The 24,248-nt window shown below is 37.3% G+C and overlaps 1 protein-coding gene and 1 pseudogene across 2 annotated transcripts; both read right to left on the reverse strand.

The window, feature by feature from the left end:
- Window positions 1-2,590: 2,590 nt before the first annotated feature.
- On the reverse strand, window positions 2,591-3,327 carry LOC109220084 (17.3 kDa class II heat shock protein-like). Its single transcript, XM_019384548.1, has one exon. The coding sequence runs from the start codon at window positions 3,235-3,237 to the stop codon at window positions 2,764-2,766; it is 474 nt and encodes a 157-aa protein (XP_019240093.1). The 5' UTR covers window positions 3,238-3,327; the 3' UTR covers window positions 2,591-2,763.
- Window positions 3,328-8,321: 4,994 nt separating this feature from the next.
- Window positions 8,322-9,195, reverse strand: LOC109220085 (annotated as a pseudogene). The gene has a single exon (XR_002067033.1). The product of XR_002067033.1 is annotated as a 17.3 kDa class II heat shock protein-like (transcript).
- Between the last annotated feature and the right edge of the window lie 15,053 nt (window positions 9,196-24,248).

Genomic DNA, 24,248 nt, shown 5'->3' on the forward strand with positions numbered 1-24,248 from the left:
TATGAGACCTTTTTGTTAAACTAATTATGAAATAAGAAGATAGAGGGTAAATCCTAGTTAAGGATAATTAACTCTAGATCTGAGATGAATAACATGAATAGAAGAATACAGTTGAGTATAGATGTTGGCATTGATTATGGCCAGATTTAATAGTATGAAAAAAGATGCATTAAGTAACATTAAATGGCAATAAAATATAAATAAAGGAAAAGTCACCCAATCTTGAGTGAGGCGGATCCTCTTTCATTTGATAAAGATGAATGATAGACAAATACAATAATCTTAAGGCCCTTGTCGGATCTGGTGGAGGTTATGGGATCACAGATCCTCTAATCTCTTTAGAGAGATGTGTTTATCTCTTTTCTAGAGAGAGAGAGAGAGAGAGAGAGAGAGAGAGAGAGAGAGAGAGCCCCTTCTTTAGAAGTCTTCGCTTCCTCTTTATAAGAAATATCCCTAGAAAAACCTAAAAAAGTACAAGTAGAGAGAATATCCAGTAGAATCTTCCCTTTGAAGATTCCAAAGCAAAACTAACTGTTACATCTATTTGCACTGCTCGACCTCAGCCTTATTGATCACTGCTCGACCTCGGCCTTGTTTATCACTTCGGTTCGCAGGTTACTCATGACAAGTGTCTCCGCGTGCCGAATTTCTCCAATTTGATTTTGACCCATACACCGATCCGCTAAGAAAAGACGGAAGGCAAAGAGAAAGTACTACTTTACTTAAGTTAAGATGAATTGTAAACATAGAAGCTTGTAGATACGAATGGAAGCAGAAGGTGAGACATTTCAAGGAGCTTCTTCATTATTACATATTGTCCCTGTTCTACACTTGTCTAACTTTCTCGATTCTTAGCATGTATGATATGGCCCCCCTATTTTCCTATTTTCTTTTGTGGTCTAAGGTATGGTCCCCTATAATTGTTACTAGTAGATATTTGGCAGCTATGTTTCCAACCTTTTACACATTCCTTTTGTATGACAAAAAAGGGAACGTTCGTCTTTGCATCTTTGACAAATATTCTATTTACAACATCAATTTGAATTCCTTCCTCTCTACTCCTCAGTTTCAATTTATGTCAACCTATTTTCTTTTTGGTCCGTTCCAAAAAGAATGATCCCTTTCTAAATTTAATAACAATTTAACTTAAATTTACAATTTTAACCTTAATGAGAAGCTTTTATAATTACACAAATACTCTGGGCCCATCTTAACTTATTTAGGACTACAAATTCAAAAAGTTTTCATTTTTTCTTAAATTCCGTACTCAGTCAAATATGTTCACATAAATTGAAACAGAGGGTAGTTTCGTTTGACCCATGAAATGCATAGACAAATGATACGGATGAAATAGAAAATTGCATCGAAGTAATAATAATAGAACATGGCTGAGAACAAACTTAATGACTTGGAATTCCTTAGCTCTGATCACCCCTTCAGGTTGTCCGCCATACAGTTCTTTCAACCAACCAAAGAAAGGTGTGAACTAATTTTCTGGCTAAACTTACCTCTCCACTTTTGTCGCTGCTTTCCTGAGGTTTAAAGTCCTTTATCTTGATCGACAGAACAAACATTTGGCTCTTATTTTTGGGATCAATTTTGAATACAAACGACCACTATGTTTAAATTTCAAAGATGTTGGAGTTGACGATATGAACTTCTTACCGACCTTATTGCTCTACTTAAGTTTATCTTATTCTCATATTATACAAAAACAACAACAACTATGACAATGATCATGATGATAATCTCTGCATTTTTTACAGGCACATAAATTTCAATGTAAAAGATATCGAGAATTTAACACCTAAAGTAAAAGCATTAATTACATTACTAGAACTTAATTCCAACTAATTAGTATCTGTCATATGAACTTTTTCTATTCCTAATTTTCACTAGGTCTACGCGGATTTAGAGAGATTCTACATCTCTTGAGACAACTTTGATCTATCGATCTTTTCCCCATTTATCATTGTTCGCTCATCATAATTGCACCCTATACATTGGTGTATATAAAGATTGACGCAAGATACGATTAAATCATTGATTAGTATATATAAAAATTAACGCATTAGACGCTTGCTATTTGTATCTTTTATCGAGTGTGATCATTGTTGACCTGTAAATACTCTGTCTAATATAAATCTATGCATTAGAATAAAAACAAACACATAATTTGAATAGTAACAAAACTCCCGTTTGATGCGATCGAACCTTAAGAACCAACAGTAGAAGCTTAATTTATTGCCTATATATATATTCAGCGACAAAAACTTGGACTAGTTTATCTATTCACGGACTGAACAAGGTTTAACATGCAATACTAAATCCAACCTAACTCCTCTCTGTAATTGTTTATTAGTTCCACAATTCATCAATTGAAAAGATAAATATCGCCTATATTTCTTTATCTTGTTAAAATCTATAATATTCATAGGTTGTGCTCTCGGGATATTCAAGGTTTTACTGTTTCGAATTGGAATTGCAATTGATTTTGCCAAATCATGAAGAAAATTCTGTCACACATTCGTTAAAGGACTGAATTCAGATGTGGAAAAAGTTTTGCACTCTATATATTGATGGCAATCGATGAAACAAAACCGGATACTAGTAGCATTTCACTTGCATTAAACAGGAGATAGAGTGCCTACATATTTAGCATAAAACATCTAAAAAATATAAAGAAGACAAGGATAAGATAACCACTCCTACATCTCTACCATTTTTATTACAGAGTCAGACTATCAACAGAGTAACAAAATCTTATCCAATTTTAACCTCGATAGTTTTGGGTTTCTTAGGCTCAGGTGGAGGCAACTTCTGGACAGTAACAGTCAAAACTCCATCTTGACAAACAGCAGAAATCGCATCAATATTCGCATTCTCAGGCAGCGTAAACTTCCTCATGAATTTCCCAATCCTTCTCTCCATTCTGATATACTTAGCCCCTTCTTTCTCTTCTTCCCACTTCCTTTCTCCACTGATCAGCAACACATTGTCATCTTCCACTTGCACCTTAATATCTCCGGATTTCAACCCTGGCATGTCCACTACGAAAACATAGGAATTCGGGTACTCTTTCACGTCGGCTGGTGTTGCAGCCATGGCCTTAGCATCACGTACATAGTTCCTCGATGGGGCGTTGACGGACTTGTCGGAATCGTCACCGGCTGTGTCCATGAGGTGATGGAGAGTCTGGAACAGTGGAGTGTCGATACCCATTAGCCTGAAATCCATCCTCCTCCTCTTAGATTAACTGAGTGAATTTCAATTTTGAGATATTTAGGGATTTTGTGTTTGGGGTATTTTAGCTGGTTTTTCGCTTTGGATTGCAGAGAATGCTGTGGGAAGATGGGATGATTATATAGTGTAAACATAGAAGCTTCTGGAAGGAAATGGAAGTAGAAGGTGACGTATTTCTAGGAGCTTCTGTTCCTTACATTGTCCATGTACGACACTTGTCTAGAACTTGTCGATTCTTCGCATATAAGATCTGGTCCCCTATTTTTCTTTTTTCTTTTGTGGTCTAAGGTACGGTCCCTACTATAGGTTAATTCGCTTTTTGGTACTTTACAAATTTATTTTTAGTTTTTTGATCTTATCTTTTTTTTTTTTTAATACATGAGAGATTTATTTTTATATGTAAGAGATCTCTCTTTTGTATATAAGAGAACTAAAAAGGTCATCTTCTTAAAGTTAAAATTGTAAAAGCATATGGTGTACAAATAACACTATATATTATATATAATTGTATGTTACGTAGTAGATATAAGGGTGTCTAAGGGGTGAGCCGGGTCGGGCTGGGTAGGAAAATTAGTAACCGTACGGATTGGGTTTCGGGCCGGTTACGGGTTGGAGCTTACCAGGTTTAACGGGTTGTAAAAGCGTATGGTGTACAAATAACACTATATATTATATATAATTGTATGTTACGTAGTAGATATAGGGACTATTTCTGAACAGGCTGCTAAAGACCTAGTTTGGTACCCTCCACAAAACTGGTGTAGGGCTTATTTTGACACAACATGCAAGAATCAGATGGTTGATAACAACTGCACAGAATCATTCAACAAATGGATTCTAGAGGCAAGACACAAACCAATAATCAAGATGTTAAGAGAAATTAGAGTCAAGATAAATTACTATTTTAGTGGTTTATGTAACTAACCGATTTTATGTATGCTTATCATAGTGTTTGATTATTGGTTTTCCCTTGTTTGAAAAGTAATGAAAATGTTAAAAGATCATGAAGATGAATGTAGGACTTGGAGAGATGAATTCAGTCCATATGCCATGGAGTTATTGGGTGATTTCAGAGAAATTGCACAAGGGTGTGAAGTTGATTTTAATGGTGACTTTGGTTATGAAGTGCATGAAGGTCCAGAGAAGCATACTGTTAATTTTCAACTAAAGAAGTGCACCTGCAGAACATGGGACTTGATAGGAATTCCATGTCCCCATGCAATTAGATGTTTAATTGACAAGAAAGAAGAGCCATTGAGTGAAATGCATTGGTGGTACTTAAAGGAAGCTTACATGGATGTGTATATGCATAAAATACAACAGTTAGAGGTAAAAAATTCCGAAAGGTAGAACCACATCATGCAATGGAGCCACCAGAAATTGTCAAAATGGTTGGTCGACTAAAGGTAAAGAGAAAGAGAGAAAAGGATGAGGCAAGGAAGAGATAGGGGGTTTGGTCAGCTTCAAGAAAAGGACTTGTCATGACTTGTGGATACTGCAGTGAGAGAGGTCACAACATCAGAAAATGTCCTTTGGTAATGTTACTCATTCCATTCTTATTAACTTCAAAAAAATTTAAGTACAATAACTCTAAATGTGATACCTTCATTGCTTGATCTTCTAGGTGAAAGGGAAACATAGCCATTTCTTCCAAGATGAAAAATCTTCCCAAGAAGTACAAGATGTGCCCTTGACAGCACCCCAAGATAGTCAAACTTCTGAATTTGTTTTTGTTCCTACACCTGGAATGAGGCCAATGACAGCAGCCCAAGACACACATCAACAAAACACCTCTACTCACAGTGAAATAACAACAGAACCAACAACAGTAGCACCATCAGCAATGGCAACAGCATCACCAGCACCATTAGTTGTTCTGGATGATGACTATGACTATGAAGATGGAGATGCAATATCTGAAGATGAAGATGAACATCCGGTTTTGAGACCTAAGGTGATATCTGAAGCTAAGACTAAGCTTCAAAAGAAAAAGCTGAGGCAAATGCCAACTGGTACAAGGAAGATTGCATTCAAGGGTGATGAATCTGGTGCCAATGTGCCTACAAACTTACCATATTCACCAAGGAAAGTCACTTGGAAAGGCAAAGCAGCAATAACATCAAGACAACTATTGGCAGAAAAGGAAAAAAAAGTTGGTAAATTGAAGGCTAAGAAGATCAAGCTCTAGGGACCTCAACTGTGTTTGAATGACTAATTTTTAACTTAGGAAACGAAACTATATTTTTGTGATGAGTGATTCATAACTTATTAAGTATTATTTTTATGGTGAATCAGTTGTGAAAGTTGTATTGATTCACCCAAAAATCTTTTGTTGGGCTTATATTAGGGTGAAGCACATTGTGACAAGTGGTTGTTAAGTATTTTGTTGGCTATATATAACTATGTCTTGTTATCTATTGATTGTGGAATTAATGTATTGATGTTGTTTGTTTTCGAATATGCATAACATGATGTTGGTTCTTGTGGCAGTACTTTAGTTCAATGAGCATAACATACCAATGAAAACAGAAATGAAAACTAAAAATTCATTGAAAACGGAAATACAAAAATACAGTACAAAGATTATGATCCTTACTAAGCAAAACACAACTACAACGACAACTGCAAATTTAACCTAACTAAAAGCTGTAAATTCCCTTCATTAAACAACTATGCCAACAATCTGCAATTTGCTAAGCCATAATATCATAAACCTTACTAAAAAATAACTTCTCTACATCATCTTGCAGATTTTGTAAGCTACAACGACCAACAGATTCCTATGGTCACCACATTTGGACACTACTAACCAAAACACAACTTCTCTACATCATTTTGTAAGCCACAAATATAACAAAAATAGCCCATGACCATATTATAAATTTTTTCCATTGCTTCAATTTCAACTCCAAATTTGAAACTTTCTCCTACAATGCAAATACATTATTCAAATTTCCAGCTTTACTACCAACCATATCATCGACCATCTTCATAAACTTATTCCTTTCTTGTCGAAGAGCATCCACTGTAATTTTTTGCTTGTGGATAAATATTGATACATGAGGTGGAAGTTCTTCATCGCACCATTCCCTATAACGACAACCATTACTCTCGTAACGAGGACATTTATAGAATCTACGATCACCATTCATAGGTGTCGTAGCAGTAAAATGAATGGCTACCAGTCCGCAATAATAAACACGAGCATCACCTGGATCACGAGAAAAATTAGAAGAAGATTCTACCATTTGAAGCTCAAAAAGAAATGAACTCAAAATTATCAACGATTTCGAGTTAAAAAATTGGAGAGGAGAGAGGAGCACGTTGCTGAAATTTGGAGATGAAGTGGGTGGAAAATGACCTAACGTCGGGTGTTTTGGGGGGGGGGGGGTAAAACAATGTTTGCTGGGTCGGGTCAGTATATTTGGGTTATGGGTGGGGTAAAATCTGGTTTGGGGTGTGCCTTAATTAATACCCAATCAGAACTAGCCACGTGAAATTAATAAAATGTTAAAAAAAATCATAACTCACCCGTTAAAACTAAGGGCACAAATATGCCAGATTTTTAACGGTAGGGTCATTCTTAGCAAAATAGGTTAACGAAAGGCATTTTTAGGCTGGAGTTGATACGTTAGGTGCAGGTCTGGCCCTTTTCCGTTCTACATTCTCTCATTTTAACGATTGTTGTTTGTACCTTTTGTCGTGTTACCTAGTTTGAATAATAGTACTAGTAATCAGAGCCGACTGGAGCTTAAGGCCACTAAGGCAATGGCCTTAGGCCCCAAAATATTTAGGGCCCCAAAGTTTATAAATAATACAATATTTAATAATTATACACTATTGATAGAATTTTTAAATCATTTGGTTAAAATAGTTATAGCTACTAGTTGTTTCATGTCTTTAATTCGTCGTAATTTAAATCGATCTTCTTACAATGATAGTTTAGAAGAATTTTTATTAGTTCTTTGAGGGCCTCTATAGATATTTTTCAAGCTACTTTGATAAGTAACTATTAAAATTCGTCCTAAAGATTGAATGACTCTTGAAACATAATAATTACTACAGTATTATTTGTTTCAACTTATATTTAGGATTAAAAGTGCTAAGAGAAACTATATAAGCGGAAGAATACTCTAATTGACAAACTCAGTCAGATAAAGAGTGTTAATTCAATTACCGTTAACATTTTCTATATCAATTGACTCGATTGAAAAAGTTCTTCAAAACTAAATCAATAAAGTTCAACGTAATAACACAAGAGAGATTAAACAAATTGGTTAGACATTGACAATAATTAGAACTGATTATAACTTCTTTAGATGTCAAGACGTCTCTGCTAGTAATCTACCGGTTTAATCATGAATCTACGCATTAGAACAAAAAGAAAGACATAAATAATGTGATTGAACCTTGAGAACCTACAGTAGGAGCTTAATTTATTGCCTATATATTCAGCCACAAGAACTTGGACTAATGTTGTAGCGGTCTATTCAGGGACTGAACCGGTTTAATATGCAATCACCTAACTCCTCTTTATAATTGTTTAATAGTTCCATTATTCACTAACTGAAATGATAGCCAGAGTATACCGGGCTCCTTGGACGTACGTACTTCGAAGATCCATGCTTTTATCGCCTATATTTCTTCTATCTTGTTAAAACCTACTACCTCCGTTACTTTCCTTTTTAGTCTGTTCCAAAACAAATAACACATTTTTAAATTTGAAAATAATTCAACTTTAAACTCTTTCATTTTACCCATTTACCCTTAATGAGAAGTTTTTATAGTCACACAAATATCATGACCCCACAAACTTTTTACCCCTTAAACTTTTAAAGTCACAAGTTTCAAAAGTCTTTTCTTTTTTCTTAAACTCCGTGCCGAATCATACTACCTTATCTTTTCTTAAACTCCGTGCCGAATCAAACTATCTAACGGAATGGAGGGAGTATAACATTCATAGGGTGTGCTCTCGTGATAATTCAAGATTTTACTTTTTCGAATCGGAGTTCCAATTAATTTTGCCAAATCTTGAAGAAAATCTTTCACACGTTCGATAAAGGCCTGAATTCAGATAATGAAAAGTTTTGCACTTCTTTATTTTGTAAGAAATTGCACTCTATATATTGAAGGCAATACATCGAAGAAAAAAAAAACGGGACACTAGTAGCATTTCACTTGCATTTTAAACAAGAGATAGAAGACCTACACATTTAGTTTCATCATATTCCATAAAACATAGAAAATATAAAGAAGACAGAGAGAGAAAAACCACTCTTAGATCTCTACCATCTTTATTACGTCATACCACCAAGCATCAAAACAGAGCACTTTTGTAACCACAAAACAGAGTAACAAAATCTTATCCAATTTTAACCTCGATAGTTTTGAGTTTCTTAGGCTCAGGTGGAGGCAACTTCTGGACAGTCACAGTCAAAACTCCATCTTGACAAACAGCAGAAATCGCATCGGTATTCGCATTCTCCGGCAGAGTAAATTTCCTCATGAATTTTCCAATCCTTCTCTCCATTCTGATACACTTAGCCCCTTCTTTCTCTTCTTCTCTCTTCCTTTCTCCACTTATCAGCAGCACATTGTCGTCTTCCACTTGCACCTCAATATCTCCAGATTTCAACCCTGGCATGTCCACAACGAAAACGTAGGAATTTGGGTATTCCTTCACGTCGGCTGGTGTTGCAGCCATTGCCTTAGCGTCACGTACATAGTTCCTCGATGGGGCGTTCACGGACTTGTCGGAATCTTCACCGGCGGCGTCCATAAGGTGCTGAAGAGTGTGAAAGAATGGTGTGTCGAAGAGTGTGAAAGAATGGTGTGTCGATACCCATTAACCTGAAATCCATTTTCCTCTTCTTAGATTAACTGAGTGAGTTCCTATTTGTAGATATTATGAGATTTTGGGTTTGGTGTATTTCAGTTGGTTTTTCGCTTTGGATTTGCGGAGAATGTTGCGGGAAGACGGGAGGATTATATAGTGTAAACATAGAAGCTTCTAGATGGGAATGGAAGCAGAAGGTGACATATGTTCAGGAGCTTCTGTTCCTTATATTGTAATGTTCTACATTTGTCTAGAATTTTGTCGATTCTTCGCACGTAAGATATGGTCCCTCATTTTCCTTTTTTATTTGGTGGTCGTGGTCCCCTATAATTGTATATTACTCCTAGTAGATATCTGGCAAATATGTTTCCAACTTTTTACACATTGCATCCGAGAATTTTATGGACCCAAAATTATAAGATTAGGTTCACAAATTTGTGAGACAAAAACAAGTCTCACACAATTAATGTTAGTTGTACGAGGCACACCATAAAACTTCCTGACAAAAAAAGAGAAACATTCGTCTTTGTATCTTTGACCATACTTTTATTAGATCAATTAGTATCATTTGAATTCCTTCTTTTCTATATCTGACTAGTTAAATGAGAATTTCGTTTGACCCATGAAATGCATAAACCGCTGTGGATGGAATAGAAAATCTCATCGAAGAACTAATAATACAACACCGGTGAGAACAGATTTAATAACTTAGGAGTCGTTTGATAGGATGTGTTAGAATACCACTGAATATGATATATTAGTAATATTATAATTAGCAATGTTAAGATTAGTTATGTTGGAAATAATTTTGTTCAAATTACTTTTTATCGAGTGCTTGGTTTTGCGTATTAAAAATAACATGTATTGTATAATTTAAAAAAAAAAATATTTGTTTAGAAAAATACCCTTAGACGATTTGAAGAAGTATTTGAAAAAGGGATTTAAAATAGTAATTTTGCCTTCATACATGTTTATCCATATATTAAAATCATAATATTACTAAAGCTATGATTTGATATGTATAAAAATAATACTGAATAAGCTATATAACTAATAAGTATTAGTTATAACATAGGATGAAAATATTATCAAACAAGAAATTAATACTACCAAAACTAATACATATTTTTTTCCTAATACATCCGACCAAACATTTCTTTAGAGTTGCTTAGCATTTTGTGCACCATACTTTTTTCTCCCGACCAAGATAGCTGGGAGCTAATTTTCTGGCTAAACTTACTGCTCCACTTTTGTGGCTGCTTTTTTGAGGTTTAAAGTCCTTTATATTGATCGACAGAACAAATATTTCACTCTAATTTTTTGGGATCTTGATTGAATCGGTCATGATCAAATCTGTTTATCAAAGTGCTTCTCCGACTGCTCAAGACATTTCTTTTCAACTGAGGAACAAAACAAGATCATTTTATTCCATTTTTTATAAAATAGTGAAGGATATTCCATTAGTAATGAATTTTGAATACAAACAATAATATATCTCAATTTGAAGATGTTGGAGTTGATGATATAAACTCCTCACTGACCTTATTGCTCTAATTAAATTCATCTTATACTCATATTATACAATAACAATAATAATGATGACAATAATGATGATGATGATGATCATAATAATCTTTGCATTTTTCTACAAGCATGTAAAAATTTCAAATGTGAAAGACATCGCTCCTAAAAAAAACATAGGACCTAAAGCAAATACATTAAATACACTACTAAAACTTAATTCCAACCAACTGGCATCGCTAATATGAACTTTTTTTATTCCTTATTTTGACCAGGTCTATGAGGATTTAAAGATATTGTATATTTGAGACAACTTTGATCTATATTTTCCCCATATATCATGTTCGCTCGCCATAATTGCATGTTTGCACCCTATACATTGGTATATATAAAAAACTAGATGGCCCGAGCCCGTGCAAAAGCACGGGCATTTGTGTGAAATTGTTGTGCGCAAGATAGTAGTACCACAAAGCTAAATATTGGTATAATGTGTTTAATATTAAGATAAAGTACATCATGCATATAGATGTATATGCGGAACAAAGTTGCAGAGGTACATTCTTAAGCTTGCTAGAAAGTCCAAAACAGTCAAATTGTTCATGGTCATGTTGGCGAGATTGGATAAAATCTTGAGTTTAGGAGCTGCAACTGGCAACCCATGCTTCATCCTGCTATTCACTAAAAGACATGGAAAAGCATGCATTAAAAATAAAACATGATCTACAATAAAAGCAATGGCAAAGACAAAATATTAACATCAGGAAATATTGGTGAGGCATAGAAGGGGTTCTTGAGAAAATTGTGGCAATGCTGGAAACAGAATCCCATGGTAGCAAAAATTTCAACATAATGTAAGATCAGTGGGAACATGAGATCAAAAATGGACCTTACTGCTCATATAAAGTAATTCTTCACCATGGTCATTCTTCCGTGAAAGATCTTGTTTTCCATGTAGCCATGCAGGCTAACCTGGAAATAAAAAATGGAGAAATGTCATCTGATTTTAAAGTTATATCCCAAATTCAGTACCCAAAAGAAGACCAATAATTCATTGTTTCCAGTGCAGAGTTTAAACAAAATGTCTGAAAAAGATTATTCAACAATGAATATGAAAGTAATGCACCATTTCTGTATGTAATAAGAATGCTATCAAGTGTAAGTTAGAAATCCTTATAACCCCTTTTAAAAGGGTAAGGAGAGTACAATTACACATTATATACAACACCAGGAGGTGTTGCCAAATTTACAATATGGGAATATCTAATAGTCAAAGTATTGAAAAAAGAAGATGTCACCTATTGGTGCATCAGTGTGCAAATCTTATAGAGTTATCACATACATGTGAAAATTCAACCAGAAATTATCCTAAAAGAAAAAGAAGATCAAACCATCAAACACTAAAGTTATATATTTTGAGACTTGATTGAAATACATGCATGGTTGAATAGACGGAGGAACACACAAAGAATGAGTCCATTTTCATGCTTCAGTAGTGACGTATTGAAAAGTTATTATAGAAATCTAAAAGGAACATCAAAATCAGATAACAAGTACATAAAAAATAAAGGACAAAAAAGCCTGAACTAAGCAGGGAACCAGTAGACTAAGAGCAAAAATTGGGCAAAAAGTAAAGTAAAAAGAAGAATAAGAAGAACTCACCAAGAGAAAGAGCAAGACAACGCAGAGAGAGGGTGGAAGAAATTAGAAAATGGAAAAGGAAAGCTCTTGTGGAATTACAACGAAGAAGAAGAAGAAGCTGAATATATATATGCGCTTTTCTTTACTTTCCTCTTTTGACAGGAGAGGCACCATAACTTTTCGGGGTTTAAATGTGCTTTATCCTAAGGTATTTTGTTTTGCCTTTTATTGTTATTCTCTTGCTCTGTTTTGTAAGTTTTGTTCTCTAACGCTTGTAGCTTGCTGCTGGATTTTTTGGTTGTTTATTCTTTCTCTTTATTGATGATTTTTCGAACTTGGCTGACATGCAAGCGAAAATATGCTTGAAATTTGGTTTGGTTCTCTGCATTACATTTGGATAACCTCCTTCAACTCCAAACATTTGAAAACCCACCATTATTTCCTCTATGAGTAAGTACTTAGTCCTATACTTCTATCTCTCGAGTATTCTTTTCTCTAAGTCTCTCTAAATAATATTTTATATACTTTAATGCCCGACTTGTTCTTGTCAATCGAGACCTTTTGTGAGGTTCTTAAACATATTATATGAGACGACAAAGACGGTAGGAACGCAGAGGCTATGGAGAAAATGAACTAATCTCAAATGACATGTCAAAGCAATCAGTTTCATATCTATTTTTCCCACGAAAACTCGTTTGTGCTTTACCCGAGCTTATTAACAGGCAGAATGTTTACAAACAATAAAATCCATACAAACTCCAACTACCAACATGAAAATTTAAATGTTATGTAGTGCCTCCTTGAGAAACACTTTCGTGGCACCCACTTCTACAACATTTGTAAAGCAGCCAATTTCACCTCACTGACTCATTGGTGACCTTCATTTACTTTGTATAAACCAGGCTACTCCTAAAAAGAGTCTCTTGAGGCAACCGCTTCTCAACAAGCATTAAAAAATTAAAGATATTTAGGAGACTTGGAAGGAAGAGCTAATTCCCTGGATAACTCAAACAGATGCTCACCTACCATCAGGTTGACCAATTGTCTTTTGCTATGGCAATCTTGTTTATTCTGTTTTTAATTATTTTGGTTCCTAGAGATTTTTACTACAAATTTAGAATTCAATTGTTTTATATTCTCATCATCTTTTAGCCAAAGAGGGACATCATGTAGAGTAGGAATTTCCTCCGCAAAAAATGAGAAACTTTGAGAATGTACTATTTTACTTCATACACAAAAATAATACTCAGAAAGAGGCAAGAAAGATGAAATGAAAATCTACCAATAGATAAACTTAGAAACAAAAAGATAAAAACTAAACCAGTAACAAACATATGAGGAGGAAACCATTGGATTTATGAGTTAATTCTTCCTTTGTCTATCATTCTTCCAACTTGTAAAAAATAGAAATGCCTATTACAAATAAGAACGGTAAATCACCTTACCTTTACACTTTTATTTGTCTAGTTTCATTCTTTTTGTATATTCGTTGAATCAAAGAATTTATTTTCTTGCATGTGGATAACGACAACAAATAGACAATGAAGGACCAACACCTGAGATGATGGAGAATGGATCCTGTCTATCTTATTCTCTATCATAAAAGTATTGTATTGTTCTCAGGTTAATGCAGATTTATGTCATGTATGAGCCAAACAATAGTCAACAACTTTTTCTCATCTACTACTTCAAGTCATATCTCCTAAAATCTTTACCCATGATTAATCAGCTCACAGATTCTTGAGAGTCTATGCAAAAGCATGTTGTCAAATAAATCATATAGGATTTGTCACACTCCATACTGCCTAGAAGTGTAATCAATGATTACATTTTGATAAACTCGAAATCAGTTCAAAATCGACATACCAACAATTTCTGAAGTCCCCATCACCATCAAAATGTGAAACAAGCAAAAAAAAGTATTATCCTTTCCTTTTATTTCCTCTGTAGTCACCGCATGATGTCACACTTCTTACAATTTATCTTTTTTTTTTGGAGAGCATCAACAGGGTTAAATCACAAGCAAGAGATTAAATTACCTTATCAGCTTTTCTATCCGGTTTCCCAACGTTTCCATTGTAAGTGCTTCCAACTTTCTGCGTTCCGTCACAACTTTCAGATCTTCAAGGCAAGAGAGCAAATAGGACATAGACTGATCATCATCTAAAGGTGTATTTGCCACACATCGAGCAATATCTGCCAGTTCATTTATCTTTGACATAAAAAATTATAACATCAAAATGTCAAAATTCAGAACTCTTGAAAATATGGAAGCAAGTTATTTAAAGAAGTCGATATCAAATATACTACACTAACACGAGAAACTGTAGGATATAAGATATATATTACTGAAGCTTTACAGTGAGACAGGAAAATATCATTATAAACTCTATTTCAATCAATATGTTGCAAGAAACACAAGGTTCTCAAACTTCAAATGGAGCAACTCCAAAGAATAAGACAGAAAATACGGTTCAAATCTGAACTGAAAATGCTAATCATATTTCCACTTTAATAACAATTAAGCAATTACATACAATAAACCAATTCTTGTCCTTTACAAATTCTGTAGCTATAGGATCCCTATCTGCTGCTGCAGAATGATCCATTTCAAGAACAGAAATTGGATAACATTATCCTCTCAAAAAATATTGCTCAAATTTGCAGCACAACAGTTATTATTAAAGAGATGCAAGTGAAGAATAAGGTCAAGAGGTAATTTTGATTACCTTTGTTCATGCCTATGGTTAGTGGAACATGGTGGTTACTGGAATGTTTGTGTGTAGGACAAAAAGTGAAAAGCAAGCTGCAGTGCAAAATTTATTTTTCTGCAAAACAACTGTTGATAAATAGGAATTTTTTTAATAAGTTTACATGTAATGGAGCCAAATAGAAATTTTTACAGAACTACCACATGTACATATATTGCTAAATTTCTATGTTTTAGTAGGTAGGTCAGTGTTGTGAAGAGCGTCAAGCGAGAAAAAGCGAGAAGCTCCTTTTTGCTTAAAGCGAGAAAAAAATGACAGTTAGTAAGAAAATGGCAGTAAGAACTAAGAAGAAGTGGAGGAAGAAGAAGAAGAAATCACATACCTGGCCTTGAACTCGGTGAGCTTGAACTTTGCTCTGCTCCTCAATGATGTTTGAAAAAAGACACATTTTTTAATGTTGGCTGTCACTTAAAATACTAAAACACTCGCTACTGTCGCTTCTCGCTACAGTCGTGCTTCTCGCTTTTTGGCAGAAGCGCACACTTCAAGTAACGTGCTACGCTTCTTGCTTCGCTTCGCGCTTTAAGCGCTGAAGTGAGCGCTTTTCACAATACTGGTAGGTTATTTTTATTTTGTGGATAAACGCTTAGGAGTTGACATGACATCAGAGTATACAAACTATCTCTGAGGTGGTTTTCTATTTAGTTACCTTTGTTCCATGAAAGCCAAAACTAATCGCAAAAAGGAGCTGATTAACCTGCAAATTTTTTTCGGGGAAAAAAACAAAGAATAATAGAAAAATATGTTGGAAGTTGAAAATGAAAATGGTTGTTATTAAAGGATAGGTGTAGTATATAATTCAAACAATGAATGAGAAAGATAAATTTTTGAGTGACCTTCATTTCATTTTCACTTCCAGTTTTTGTTTTAGCTTGAACAATTCACCTCGTTCAGTTGGTAGCTCTATTTCTCCATCAGAGGAAGACAGATCTTCTTTCTTTCTCTTGCTGCCTTCACCTATATCCGTTGTGGTTGGTGCAGGGAGAGAATGAATGATATTTTCTTTTTCGACGCATGATACAGTATACAATTTTCCAGATGTTGCTCCTGAATTGCGTGCGAATGCTTTTTACACTTGAATTTTGAATAGTTTTTTTACTAATCCTGCTTTGCACATCTTGCATTTGCAAGGACTCATTCTGGGAAAAGAAAATATATTAAGTTATTTTGCAAGTTCAATAGCGAAGTGATCATGTGTGAATTGTTTACTTAGAATACGTACATTAACTGAAGCTCGCTCGTAAACCTGTTCTGCAGTAAGAGACAATATTTTCTCTCCTTCTTTACCCATAACCATTCCAAATATTGAGCCAGAGGTATCTTGAAGATTCACATCAAATCAACACCTGTAGTATATGTGTGAAAGTCAATAAGAGTTTAGAGCAGAGTCTGATTATGCTTTGGATGTATCTATAAAATTAGATAAGAAAGTACCTGGGAGTCAACATATTCTATTGATTGCAGTTCATACAATGAACTTGTCACGACCCAAAATTCACTAAGGGTCGTGATGGCGCCGGACACCGCTGTCAGGCAAGCCAACCAAATTACTTGTTGAGCTTCTCATTTTAACAATCTTGAAACTAAGATTTTCCTTCAACTTTTCATAAATAAAAGATTACTGTTTCAATTCCAATTAAATAATAAGCTATTAATACAAACTATTCAAACCATCCCAGAATCCGGTGCCACAAATGCATGAGCATCTACAGACAAGGGAAATAAAATACAATATCCGTTCGAAATACAGTGGACAAGAAATAAATAAAATACACTGGAAGGAACTATACTAGCTGCGGGTCGTCTCGAATAATGCAACTCACCTAGTCCCAGAATCATCCGCGCTGCTACGCCCAGTAGGCCATAAGGGTTACATATACCTGTGCAACAAAAATGCACAGAAGTGTAGTATGAGTACGAAAACAACGTGTACTCAGTGAGTATCCCGCCTAACCTCGAAGAAGTAGAGACGAGATGGTCGACTTCGACACTTACTAATGGTCCGATAGTGAGGTCAGTGATACATTAAATTATGAATTTCTATAAACATGATGTTTAGTCCAAATAGAAGGAAACAAGTAGACAATTAATTCTCTCGTAGGTAATTTCCAAAATTTCCTTTTCATAATTTTCAAAATATTTTCAAGCCATGAAGAGGCAATGATAACTTAATTAAGTTCAAGGCAGCAATACAAGCATGCACATATCATGCCGAGGCGACGGCCCGATCCAACAGAAATAAACTGTGCACTTGCCGAGGGTCGACGGCGCGCCTATAGATGCATCTATTTAATCTGCCAAGGCGTTCGTTCCAAAATAAACACATAGACACATTCAAACAAGAAGCCAACATGGGGCAATTATTCCAAGAAAAAGCTAATTCTCTTTTAACAATTTAGGAAAATGAGGTTTACATCTTGTTAGAAATTCATTTACTATTTTGATACGGTTTAAACAATTCAACTATCCATAAGATTACAAATATTCCAAGTATAGCATGCTTTTGGGTCCTAGACTACCCAGACAATAGCATAATAGTAGCTACACACGGACTCTCGTCACCTCGTGTGTACGTAGCCCCCACAAATAGGAGCACATAACCAATTAATTCACCTATGGGGACATTTCCTTCTCACAAGGTTAGAAAGGAGACTCACCTCGCTCCGAGGATCCATAACCGACATTCCACGCCCTTCCGAAGGCTCCAATTGATGCACCACGCTCCAAAACTAGCCAACGGTTACGCAAATCCATTAACATGTGCTCAATTATTCATTATAATCTAATTTATAGCAATTCCTAACTCCGATCGAAAAGTTGACCAAAACGCCCTCGGGCCCACGTGCCCGAAATCCGAAATTTTTCGAAGATAAAGATTACCCATGACCTTAGGAACATAAATTTATAATTTTCTCTAAATTACATACCCAAAATCGTGGCTAAATTCCAAGAATATAATTTTCTAGGTTTTCCACCAAAACCTCACTCTTTCTACAATTTTTCCAAGTCTAAATCCATAAATAAACCTTGTATTTAACCAAAGCTAGCATAAATTACTTACCTCATGACAAGTGATGAAAATGGCACCTCAAACCTGCTCCCCATCGACTCCAATGGAAGAAAAATGGGGTTGAAATGAACTCAACCCCGAACTTAAAAGATCTCACTGCCTCAGCTGTTTCCGCACCTGCGGTTCCTTGTCCACTTCTGCGATTCCGCAGGTGCGGTTAAAATGCCGCATCTGCGGTCTTCCCCGAGCCACCCCTTTCTCTCTTCTGCAACTTGCCACCCGCAGATGCGGTCCCGCTTCTGCGGAACATTGACCGCATCTGCGGTCCTCTCCAAGATACTCCCATCCGCTTCTGCGACCATTTCTCCGCAGATGCGGTCCCGCTTCTGCAGAACTTTGACCGCATCTGCGGTCCTCAAGCCTTAGACCAAAACCCACTTTTGCGGCTCTCTTTCCGCTTCTGCGGTGCCGCTTCTGCGGTCAACGCACCGCAGAAGCGAAAATACCAGCAACCAGATTCCTTCAGCTGTCCAAAAATCCCATTTTCACTCCGTTAACCACCCGGAATCCACCCTAGGCCCCCGGGACCTCAACCAAACCTACCAACCAATCCCAAAACACGTTATGGACTTACTCGAAGCCTCAAATCACATTAAACAACGCTAAAATCATGAATCGACCTCCAATCCAAACTTAATGAACCTCAAAATTTCAAACTTCTATTTCCGATGTTTAAACCTATCAAATCACGTCTGATTGACCTCAAATTTTGCGCACAAGTCATATTCGACATCACGGACCTACTCCAACTTTCGGACCCCGATATCAAAAAGTCCACCCCGGTCAAACTTCTCAAAATCCCTCAAATTTCTATCTTTAGCCAAATGGCTCCAAAATGACCTACGGACCTCTGAATTCACTTCCGATCGCGCTCCCAACTCCAGAATCACCATACGGAGCTATTCCCAGACTCGGAATCCCAAACGGACATCGATAACACTGAAATGCACTTCAAGCCAAACTTTAGAAATTTCTTTCAAAATGCTAACTTCCACAATAGGCGCCAAAACGCTCCCAGGTTATCCAAAACCCAAACCGGGCATACGCCCAAGTCCAAAATCATCATACGAACCTGCTGGAACCTTCAGATCCCGATTCCGAGGTCGTTTACTCAAACTTCCAATCCTAGTTCATTCTTTCAACTTTAAGCTTCCGAAATGAGAATTCTCTTTCCAAATCAACTCTGGACTTCCCGAAATTCAATTCCAACCACGCGTACAAGTCATAATACCTGAAATGAAACTGCTCATGGCCTCAGGCTGCTAAACTGTGCGCTAGAACTCAAAACGACCGGTCGGGTCGTTACATTCTCTCCCACTTAAACATACGTTCGTCCTCGAATGTGCTGAGAACTACACTGAAGTAGTCTGAAATCACTGTTTGACACCTCATGCACCTTCCCGTGCTACCACAACTCAGTTGAGCGCATTCGCTCGATCAATTCTGAAGATATTTCCTTTTATTCAAGCAGATAGGCCTTAGAGCCTAATTCCAACATCCGGAATTCTCTGTCAGGCCTGTTTCCAACATACGAATCCCGTACCAATCACCACGCGATGTACCCAAACACGACTGCATAACTTTGCTGAATTCACACCGTGCATCATCTTACTCACCTGACCACAATAACATTTTCTGATCAACATAGTCGAAATCCCACAATCTGATGCTCCCATTGCACTCCATGACATACACAGGTCTTACTCTAACTCTTACAATACTGCCACACAGAAGAGATGTGCAGAAATTCATAATCAACTGCCGAGTCAACCAATCATTTGGGTCTATACTTCAAACAATAAACATTATCATATTCTGACCCAAATAATGATCTTTGCTCCTTAATATACTCCATACAGTCAGATTACACTGATCCTGAATCCAATGATCTCATCTCACCCAGTACGTACTGCTCAGGCAATAAGCCACCCCGGACATAATCAAGTCACATATGATGCCACCATGTGCCAATAGGCTACCAATTCGAACACGATATAATGAAAACAAACTCTGGAAAGGAAATCCAATTACCCCGCTCGCGAATCATACATGCGACGTGGGCTCACAGCTAATACGAGCTTTCCTCAAAAAAATAGGAAGCGAGACATACAAAAATAGCATATAGAAAACTATACTCAACATCGCACTGTTGCGGCGTGCAACCCGATCCAAACATAGATCTCACATAAGGAGTTCGCACATCGAGCTAAATTTGCTCATTACAATAAAAATATCGAATTTTGGTCACAAGCACGCTAGGTGCATAATACCATCCCTGGGGAGACATATAGTGCCATAAGCAACAAAACTCAAGCACATTTGAGGTGCAATATACAAATTTGAAATCTCAAAAGCCATTCTGTTCATGTAACATCATCTCTACGCGGACCCTCAACACATAAGCAATTTCTTAAGCCGCCTCCCAACTCACACGGTGCAACATATCCCTACATGAAATATCTGACAGCAAAACAACACCCTGACTACTCCTCCACAAGGAGCACATTACTGAAATGAACACGTTTGGCCTGATATAGAGCCCATATTTACATTTGATTCCATCCACCGACCTCAAGCCGATTCTGATCGTACCAAACTAGTCCAATGACCCCTTCAAGGCCCATACTAACTTCCCTTTTCTCATAACACACAAGAACAACCATCACAACAGGAGCAATCCTCCGCAGTCCACAACTCCATAAACTGAGTGCCCTCCAGGCACATATTCTCAAATCAACGATATCATCACAACCTCCATACTTGGTTCAAGTCTTTAATCGATCCAGTGACTACCTGCCATACTTATACAATCTTTCTGTGGGACACACTCCCACAACCTACCATAACAAAGAACTGGGTCGTACCTCCAAACCACCGACCGCACTAACGCTGAAAAGCGATCAAGAATCATTAACCAGGATGCAAAGACCTTTTCACAAAACACCGATCTCCGGTGACGCTGAAGACAATACCAACTTACCTTAAACATCGAACTCCTTTCCCGCTCATCCGAGCTTGTGACATCCTTGTCAACACCGAACTGCTACCTTGATCCTCACTTCAAATTCCATACCACTCACTGCACTTAACATGCCAATATACGATAGAACTCGTTTTTTCATCATAGCTTCGGAACCACTAATAGGTTAGCGCTTCATCATATAAAAACTTTTCATTTAACTCACTCCAGGCGATCCATAATGTCACACAGGCGAATTCTCATAACCGTAGAATATGCAATTCTCTAAGTAGTGGTCTAAGCCACCATAGCCCTTCCGGAATCTGCTTCCGCATAACAAGCCATAACAGTAGAATGCTTCTGAATAACATCAATTACGGCGGCTGACAAGCCTGATACGTACCGTCACAACTCACTTGCATAACTCGATCACGCTGAGGAAACTGTTCACTAACGCCAATATGCCAAATTTAATTATGGCCAATCAATCTACCTTCTTTCAAATTTATCCTTGATTGCCTTAGAGATAATACTAACTCCATCCACACATAACATACTCCATCCGCACTCATCTCGAGTGACCTTGAATCACGAAACCAAGCTGTCTCAAATCCCTGAACCATTTCATACCTTCCTTGTGCGCACATTTGCACCCCCAACTGATATGCCCATTCTGCAAATCCTTCTACGAATCCGAAGTCCTTTCTCATCTTTCTCTCAAGAGCTACACTGCAAGTCAAAACATCATAGAACATTCTGGGCCTCCACTCGTAAGGTGCTGCAAAAGCTTGATTCTTAACTGTACTCATAGGCTCGAAATCATTAGGCACCATACTTTACCTCTTTTTGAATCCATTAGGACCGTTACTGAGAGCCACCCGCTCTGACTTGGTCCTGAATATAATCAACTTCATAAATCTTATAATGCATGAATACCCTCTCGACGAGGCACCCGGCGGAATCACTTCCTTTGAAACCCGCATTTATACAAGGCATAAATCCTGAGTCCTTCCCCAAGTCTGAATATGGGCCAATAAGGCCAACGATAGCCCACCTTCAATAATTCCTTTGCTCAAATCACCACTTATGGCCTTTTCTGTAGCTGGAATAGCTCATCAATATGCTAATAACCAGAAACCTCGCAAGTAGCTAACTATGCAACCCAATCATAAGCGGTGGGACTCTCCCACTTGGCTTGAAGCCATTATTTCACAAATCTAGAACTCACCCGTCCTCTTTATCTCTCATTGACATAACCTTGCGCAATCAACCGCCAAAATTCTCGAAATCTTTTTGTAAAACCCCCTTCTTATATTCTGACTCATCAAACACATTTGCACAACCGATCTCTTTGCTATATAACCGATAGAATTCTTCGCAGAAGCCTCGCCAATCACGCGACCGCTAACCTGCTCACTTGGGTAACCCACCTATAAAGCTCTCCCCGGCATCTTCCAATGCTGCTGAACGGGGTACAACCATTACGACATCAATAATCCATCCTGAGTCTGAGCTCACTCTCTAGCTGCACAGGTTCATTGACCCCTCGTGGACATCATTTAAATGTGCGGCAACATCCTTCCAAATTCAAAGTTATGCTGCATCCTTCTTCATTTAAGCGGCTCCTTTCCGTTATATTAAATCTCCCGCCGCACAAGAACCCCTACTTCAAATTAGATCCGTATACCCCAATAACCAAGCACTAATATTCTCAAATCACTCCAAACTCTCCTTAAGGTACGCAGTCATCCCACTGCAAAGCCCATATGCAGTTCCGCCACTCTCCCACTTTGGCGGAACTCATCTCCTTAATCGGCTACTCGACCTTCGCTTCATACACCTAGCATTTTAGAAGTTTAAAACTCCGCCTGACACTTCCCACACGCATTTCTCATCTTTTGCTGCTCGGTTGTTGCCTTAATAAAATTTATCTTCATAGCACTTGAGTCCACAGATCGCTACTAACTTTAAACCTTTCCGAAGGTCATCTTTCTCGAACCGCCAACATTAGAAATACTCATCCAATCCTGAACCACCGCACCCTAAAATATCTGACCGTTGCATCTCCGATACTATTTCATAATATCTTGCCCCAAAGGCGAATTGTAGAAGATTATAACACCGACACACTTAATACGTTCAATCAGGACAACAACACGCCAATATAGAAGAAAAAGCCACTACGCTTGCAAATACCAAGTCTCATTACTTCCACCAGCCCACATCTGACCATCCTTAGTCCGCTTGCCTTTCCCCTGTCGGGAGTAAAATACTGAATCTCTTGATTAAGCACTGAGTCAACATCCCTTCAAGTCATTCACTGCCCCGACACGTGGGCAACATCCTACCATCATATCACTACTGTAGAACAATCGTTCATAAGCATCATGGCAACTTGTGCCTAGCCTCAGAGCCCTCAAAAGTACCGTTACTGAGTTGAAACATTAAAATATTCTTCCATAAGGCGACGATAATAATTCCAATCAACTACACCGGGAGAAACATCCCGCACCACATCCGTAGTACCATCATGGCTCTTCAATTATCGATTTATAACCAGTGCTTTGCGTCGCGTAGGATTGAGTAGGAATGAATTAAAGGCATACGCCTCCAAGGATCAAATCGCACGATAAGGAATCAAGAAGGGAAGTACTCCTAACAGTCCTGCAGCCCCCCGAGGATAAGTACAGACGTCTCCGTACCGATCCGCGAGACTCTACTAGAATTGCTCATGACTCGTGAGACCCTAGGAACCTAGTGCTCTAATACCATGTTGTCACGACCCAAAATCCACTAAGGGTCGCGATGGCACCGGATACCGCTGTCAGGCAAGCCAACCAAATTACTTGTTGAGGTTCTCATTCTAACAATCTTGAAACTAAGATTTTCCTTCAACTTTTCATAAATAAAAGATTCAGTATCCCGCCTAACCTCGAAGAAGTAGAGACGAGATGGTTGACTTCGACACTTACTAATGGTCCGATTGTGAGGTCAGTGATACATTAAATTATGGATTTCTATAAACATGATTTTTAGTCCAAATAGAGGGAAACAAGTAGACAATTAATTCTCTCGTAGGTAATTTCCAAAATTTCCTTTTCATAATTATCCAAATATTATCAAGCCATGAAGAGGCAATAATAACTTAATTAAGTTCAAGGCAGCAATACAAGCATGCACATATCATGCCGAGGCGATGACCCGATCCAA

The sequence above is a fragment of the Nicotiana attenuata genome, unplaced genomic scaffold, assembly GCF_001879085.1.
Source record: "Nicotiana attenuata strain UT unplaced genomic scaffold, NIATTr2, whole genome shotgun sequence".
NCBI lineage: Eukaryota > Viridiplantae > Streptophyta > Magnoliopsida > Solanales > Solanaceae > Nicotiana > Nicotiana attenuata.